Below are 7,678 nucleotides of genomic sequence, written 5' to 3'. Positions count from 1 at the left end.
ATAAAAACTATCCTATTGTTATGGGCAAACAGATATTTAAGTAGGTTTAGAGTTTAGTAGGGTGGAAGCTGCCTGTGTTTCAAATAGAATGAACTTACTTGGCTTGGGACGTTAAGTCCTTACTAAGGTCTAATGATAAATATGATTACGGAAACATTTGAGGTGAGTTCGAATAATACCATCAAGTGTCTATTTATGAAAATATTTTCATGGATGATTTACGGTAGATTTTTAGCTCATGATCTGTGCACATTTAGGTATCTCAGCAGCGACGAAAATTGTAAGTACAGAAATATGGACCTAGTACATAATCTTACGGAACACCTCGGATCAATGGGAAGCTGATTTGTTTCACTCACAGAACTACAGAATACATCAGTAGATCTCACAAGGAACTTTTTGTTGTTACTAGTAGCTGGTATGGTCTTACATATATCTACAACAAAACACTCCAGCAACTCTTATTAGATCTAACGAATATAAAATGTACATACATTCAAAGATCTAATTAAATCCTAACTGCGGGGAAGGCATGGTATTCAATTAACACCCTGACGTGCAAATTACGTGTGATCAACTAATATAATAGATAAGTAATATTTAGTGATTTTTGGTAATTACTTAATTACAAATTATTATTCAGATCAGCAAATTTGAACATTATCAAATATTTGGTTGTAGAATAATTTAGAAATTGCAAATTTCCAATCAATTTGCTTACGCTCGTTTTAAGTAAACTTCGCGTCCACTTCACAGATCAATTTGTTGCAGAAATTGTTGACAAAAAACTCAAAAAAGTAAACAGTGTGCCTATAATTAGTGTTATATTGACACTTGTAAGCACGTACCTATAATGATGACGTTAACTTAATTATAATAATAACGCTCAACGAAATAAATAACTATATCTTCTCTAATTGCTATTACGTTAGCGTGTTAAACGTTTGCGTATTTTTGTACTTATCAAAATTGTATGTAACTGATGTTATTCTACAATTACGGGAATTAATTGTGTTCTCCCAATGTAATGATTCGTAGAAAAACACGTTCATTTGGTAGTAAATAATTAACCAACACGCATTTTATTATTATCTAATCGTTAGTAAGCCCAGTTAGATAGGGTTTTGACGCTTGCATCGCTTCTACGATTTAATAGAAATGCGGAATGCGAATCCAATCTTGGGTGGTGCGTCATTCAGTACCCATAAATAAGAAAACTCCCTTTCAACATTTCCCAATTGAAAATAAATGCACTGTTGTAATCAGATGTTCTGTCATTTTCACGCACGTCTCCAAGCAAATTCCATGGTCCATGATCCCATTATTTGGTAGGTATTTTATGAATGGGAAGACATTTTCGTTAAATTCCGAAAGCTATCCTTGGGGGCCAACACTGATTTTCGCGTTTTGCCATTATTATAAGTAGGGGATGATCAACTGCTGTTTCATGAGAGTTAGGTACAACGGAAAAAACCGAGGTCTATGAACTAGATCAAAGGCGCAAACACTTGCTGTAATTGTGATGATAGTATGTCTGTGAAGTTGGCCTGGATAAAATAGCCCGGCAGCATCGCACCATGCTAGATCGTTAGTGCTTTGTTAGTGCTCGTTAGTGCCTCACAAGTTAACATAAGGGCTCAAACCGTTCTCTCAAAATAAAAATTTTTTTTTGTTCGGGCCAACTTCACGTTTGCCCGGACAATGACTCCAATTTGCATCAAATTTTGTAAATCGTTAGTGCTTGGTTAGTGCTTGTTGGTGCTTCATAATTTAACGTTAGGACCCGAACAGTTTTCTCAGAATAAATTTTTTGATTCGAGCGAACTTCACGTTTTCCCGGACAATGACTCCAATTTGCATCAAATTTTATAAATCGTTAGTGCTTCGTTAGTGCTTTAGAATTCAACGTTAGAACCCAAACCGCTTTCTTAAAATACATTTTCCTGTTGGGGACAAACTTCATTTTTGACGTAGCTCTTTTCACATTGGCATGCAGCGCGATTCATCTATACGTACCGTCACCGTTCCGTTACCGCACCGTCAACGAAACGTAAAATTATCTCGTTTACAAATTTTGACGGGCCGGACGGTGACGTAACTGTATAGTCTATAGCTACTATATATACCACAACTGACTCGTCCGCCATTTTGGAGCCCACCGACAATTGACGCTTGCAAAATACGTCTCAATGTCCACGTCCCAATGTCTGCGTCCTAATATCCGCGTCCCGTTGTCGGCGTCTCAATGTCTGCGTCCTAATGTCCACGGCCTATCGTTTGCGGTCTACTGTCTTGCGGTCCAATGTCCGCGTCCTAATGTAATAGAAAACAAACTTTAAAGCTACCTTTAAATGCATCTTTCACTCTATAAAATTTTCTGAATTAATATCGCCACTTAAAATAGTTGAAGTTTTCTATCTCTTCTTGTGCTAATTTTTTTAAGAAATATATATCATTTATGGGCATACCATGCATATTGTGTCATATTAAGTACTTTTCAAGAGCGGCCATCGTGCAGCCTAAGAGCGGGCTATGGGTGCCCTTGCCTCCCTCTGGTTACGGCCCTGCGTCAAGAGGAATCGTTGAACGTTGGTTTGTGGAATTTAAATGGGGTCGTACAGACACTGAATCAAAAGGTAGTGTTTTTACTATTGCGCAGAACATTTGGGTAAGCGCAAGCTGTTTTCCAATTGGCTACCGCGTCTGCTCATAGCTGAACAAAAAGAACAACGTTTTGACTATTCAATGCAATGTTTGGCACTGTACAAGTGCAATAAATAGGATTTTTTATGCGGTATGTAACGATGGATGAAACTTGGGTCCATCACCACACGCCGGAATCAAAATGATCCTCAGCCGAGTGGAAAGCCGGTCATGAAAGCCGTTCGAAAGGACTAAAAAGGCCACAATCATCCGGCAAGGTTATGGTTTCTGCAGTTTGGGACGCACATGGTTTATATTCAATACCATAAATAGCCAGCCCACCTGAATCGATTGAAGCAGGAATATGCAGCTAATAGGCCTACAATGTCCAAGAAAAAAAAGGACAATGGACCGTGACCCAAATCATGGAAAACAATGGAAAAATTGCCTATGTGAAGTTCAAATTGATCTCGCACCCACCATATTCACCAGATCTGGCATCCAGTGACTACTGGCTTTTTTCAGATTTCAAAAGGGTGTCTCAGGGCAAACGATATGGCTCCGATCGTGAAGTAATCGCCCCACAATCGACAATTTTGGAGGCAAAGAAGGGTGTGGAAATGTTGGAGAAGCAGCGTATCGGTCTAAAAGGAAACTGTGTTCAAGAAATAATTTTGTGAAAAGCATATGTCGCGGCCCAGCGCGATGACAACAAAGCAGTGGTGAAACGTCCCTGATAGTGCCTACCAGGGACGCATCCTCACGACAGTTGAGTAAATCCTGGGAGCGGCGGCGACGCATATGTCAAAGTTTCAAGTTTCAAATATATTTTAATTCCTTTCCCTTCTTCTTCTTGTGTTATATCTATGGATAGACCAGACAAACAACCAGATATTTCAAATTTGAAATTAAACACATTGTTATCTACTGCTGGCTATTACAAAAAGGAAATTTTCACCACTTTTTGAGGACCTTGATGAATGATAAATGTTCGTCTTCCGATCGATACTCCATGCAAACATTGAGTAGGTAATTAACTTTGATTAGTAGTATAATTAAAGGTAATTAAATCCTTTACTCAACGGTGCAACGTAGTAATTTCTTTTTTCTAAGCAAAAATTAAATGTAGGTAATGCTAACCCCAACCAAAAAATACTACCCCTAAATTTTCCGCTCTAAGCACGCGACTAGTTCTCCTGATGGCAAATACACCCTTGCAACAACTAATTAATATGATTATTGTATTCCGTCAGATATTATTTCCTCCTTCGACAAGAGTTCTTTCGTTAGTAAGAGTAACATGTATCCCAATACAAAATTTCATAGTACTTTTGCAATAAAAAGTTGACCTCAAAGGTAGCATGAATTCTTTTTCCTTTCCAATTAAGCATGGATGACAATTTAAATTTTTGCCTATTCAGTCTCCGAATGTAATAATTTTCATTCTCATACATTAAAAAACAAGTATAAATTGTGCACAACTCTTGTGCAGATAAATCGCACTTTTTAACCGAAATAGCTTTTGTTTTCACATCAGCAATAGATATATTTCTTGCAGACGTCTCAATCGCCCTTTGTCAGTACCTTCTTCCGACAATCCGTTCTTGAGGTATAAGGGAATATACCCAATCACCTCAGGCCCCGTCGCGCATTGATCTCGAAAACAGAGTCGCACGGGAAAGTTATAGTTTGTACAAACCAATTAAAAATAAAAGTTTTGTACGTTTCACTTTCAAAAACAGCATCTCAGGAAATAATTCGTGGAGGGGCTCCGCTTTTAGACAGCGAAATTTGATGGCCGTCTGGCACACCTTGAAGGTATAGGCTACTTACTGCAAAAAAATTCCAGGACTCTAGGACCATTCCCCTAGAAATAGTTCGAAACGGCAGAAGTGGGTCCGGACGGACGGACGGGCGGCCAAAACGCAAACAATAGAAACAATAAAAACAATTGGGACCTTTTCTTAGATCGCTATAAAGATGGCGAAACTCTCCATAATGACGTTTTTTTTTGTTTAAAGTTCACTTTGTAGGCACCATGTTTCATCACTTGAATCCAGTTAAGCCTCTTCATTAGAAGAAGAATAAGAGATTTACGATCGTTCACGTTTAATTAAACTTAAAAGTAAAAATTGCCATGGTCGAGACTGGTAGGAGCAAAGGTTACCAAGCTTTGCCCAGAGCAATGGACCTTTTCAATACGGTCCACGTTATGCCCATTGCCCCATTCGCTTAGACGTCTCAAATTATGCTTCCTCCATTTTTCAAGGTGCAAATTAAATTTAATTTATACTGCTTAAAACGAGGTTAATATTGTTATTGTGGTGATGGTGCGTTAAACTTACCATGCAAATTAGTAAATATCACGGAAACAATGACCATACCTAAAATCTGTGGTAGGTTCCTACATCTATTGCGATATACTAAAATTTGACTCATATTAAACGAAGAAAGTAATTTACTTGCAACCTTTAATTATTAAAATGTAATGCAGTAATTATCACCTTCAAATGAATCGTCATCATTGTGTGAAAATTGCGGAATAAAGGAAAATGTTGATATGTAATTGTAAAAAGATGACGACTCTGGCCTTTGTCCGTGCTGCTAATTTTTGTTAATAGTTAGCTCATGGAAAATTTATCCCAGTCTTACGTTTTCCCACTCCATTTACAGATAACGCAAGGGGAAGTTGCTACCAAAATTCAGTTGAACATTTTTACCGCAACGCCAAAATCTGGAAAACTACCTACCTTTCATGAAACATAGGGATAAGGAAATTAATAATCGCCGTCTTTGCTTTTAATTTAATATCAGTGGCAGTTAGAAGCTAATTAATGTTACAATTTAAAATTCATTGGTGGTTAAACTCTCCACTGAAAACACCTTAGTCATTTTCTTCTCCAATAATTACGGATTAGGTACTTATTTCGTATGCGGTCGTTAATAAATAACAGCTCACGTGAGAGTGAGAATGATCTTGATCGTGACCAATTTAGGACAAACGAAGAACTTTCTTGGATTTGAGCAAATAATTCACTTTATAAATTTGATACGTAATGAACGAATTTACGAGAAATCCGGAAGGATATACGCCTGAATCACAAAAACCACCAAAGTCGCAGAAACTTAACCTTGGTATTTTCACCTGTTTGATCGACTAAGATGATGTGAATCATACGCGGCTACCGATAGAGAAACGCATAGTGTAGGAGTTCGACCTTTGCGGTTTTTCCTATTTTCTGTCGGTCCGTTCAACAAAATCCCGACTACTACTAGTTATCACGTACTATATTAACAAACGCAACTTATAAGATCAGTGAGTTTGCGATACGTTCAGTCGACGATGAGTGCTCCAAGGAAAATGTTAAGTGTAACAGCACTGGTGATTGCGTTTACTTTATCTCATGTGTTTGCCGTGCCAGTATCTGAACTGCCAGAAAATAAGATAATCAAAGGAATATCTCCACATGGTGAGTTTTTATTGTGGAATTGGCTGGATTTGATAAACTTTAACCTGAAGATTATCGAGGAAATTGTTTAAATTACAAGGTTTAGCCTGCGTTTACAAATCATATCCACTTTCTACCTACACATTTCAAGCAAATTTTTCACCCCCTGAAGCTTTAATTAAGTACACCTCAATTATAATTCGATATTAATGTTTTTTAACCCGGTAAATTACCTTTTTGTTTTCAAGGATATAGTATAGGAATCGTTCACCTTTATTGAATAACTACCAATTTGCTAAAATTACTGTCAACTTTCAATTTTTTATTTGTTGCAGCAAACGAAAAAAGTAGCTTGGCACAAGGCCACAAATTAAATCGCAGGTTTGTTGTCCGCGATGAAGATCTGGTAGGATCCGAAACCGGATATCTCGTCCAAAATTTTGTGCCCTATGCGCACCCCAATCGCGGACCCTATCCAGGGCAGTACACCCCACCGTTTGGCAATTATTACAACCGACTACCTGGCGGAGATTACGGTTCATTTAGCCAGCATCATCACGTTATCGATCACGATTATCACGGTACCCAGCACCACTTTTCCCATCATCACCACCACCACCGCAACTACCCTCATGATCATCACACGTGCGACTCTGGCGAGAGCAGCGAATCCAACTCCGGCGACGACAGGAATGAGGTGACATTGCCTTATCCTGGAAAATTTACGCCACGTCCAGTAAAACCACCAACGAAACAGACCACCCCAAAAACTACCACCACGGAAATCGTTTACGATATAGACGTCAGAAGCGGAAACACTGCACGAAAGTGAAAAAAATTGGACTGTACTGATATTTTTAAGACTTAAATTATTAAATAAATGTAAATAAAGACGAATCAGAAACTCTATACTTTTATTGCGACGAATTTCGGAATTTTAACTTAAAAACGGGTTGTTGACGTAAATTGAATATTCATGTAATTCTCTCTAAAATATCAAAGGATCATTATGGTATTGTAGCTTTGTAAGACCAGCAATATTTCACAGATGCAAATTTAGTTATAAAATTAAAACTTCTAATTGCTTTCGGAGGCCTCTGCTAACATTTATTACTCATTAATCCTTAATTTTCGTTTCCTATCATGTCTATTTTGGTGTATGTAAATATTGTTCTAACTTTTATAATGTAAAACTTTTTGCTTGTAATATTAATTGCGATATTCTCACAAATTGAGCGTGGATAGCTTCTCAATAATTACAAGTAAACAATAATTATCCTTTCAAATGAGGCATAATAATTTATTACTTGGCGATTGTCTCAATTCATTAGCATTGCTGTGTTCCGCAATCTAGGATTTCTTCTTCCCATAACAGCCACCGGTCTTCGCAGATAATTAATACAAGTACTCATTACAACTTGCAGTGTTACGTCGCATGAAATTTTTAAACTATCTGAAGCTTATGTTGATTACCAATCTCTTTTTAGGTGGTTTCAGTAGGGATGATCAGAAAAGGATTCTTGAATTGAGTCGATTTCTTTGTTGATATAGGTATTGTTTCTTGATGCACCAGAAATTGTACCTTA

General features: G+C 37.5%; 1 protein-coding gene across 1 annotated transcript; it reads left to right on the top strand.

The window, feature by feature from the left end:
- The first annotated feature begins 5,922 nt into the window (after positions 1-5,922).
- On the top strand, positions 5,923-6,997 carry LOC116169880. The gene is made up of 2 exons (XM_031486061.1): positions 5,923-6,113; positions 6,428-6,997. Exons 1-2 carry the CDS (start codon positions 5,987-5,989, stop codon positions 6,922-6,924), a joined length of 624 nt encoding a protein of 207 aa, XP_031341921.1. The 5' UTR covers positions 5,923-5,986; the 3' UTR covers positions 6,925-6,997.
- Positions 6,998-7,678: the final 681 nt, after the last annotated feature.

Source organism: Photinus pyralis, unplaced genomic scaffold (assembly GCF_008802855.1).
Source record: "Photinus pyralis isolate 1611_PpyrPB1 unplaced genomic scaffold, Ppyr1.3 Ppyr1.4_LG4, whole genome shotgun sequence".
Classification (NCBI taxonomy): domain Eukaryota; kingdom Metazoa; phylum Arthropoda; class Insecta; order Coleoptera; family Lampyridae; genus Photinus; species Photinus pyralis.
The sequence above is the reverse complement of the archived record's forward strand: the minus strand, read 5'-3'. Positions and strand labels throughout refer to the sequence as shown.

What these genes read in the sequence shown, in the direction of transcription:
- LOC116169880 (XM_031486061.1), top strand. Translation starts at nt 5,987, where the DNA reads ATGAGTGCTCCAAGGAAAATGTTAAGTGTAACAGCACTGGTGATTGCG. An exon ending in CAAAGGAATATCTCCACATG is followed by an intron (nt 6,114 to 6,427) that starts GTGAGTTTTTAT and finishes TATTTGTTGCAG; the next exon opens with CAAACGAAAAAAGTAGCTTG.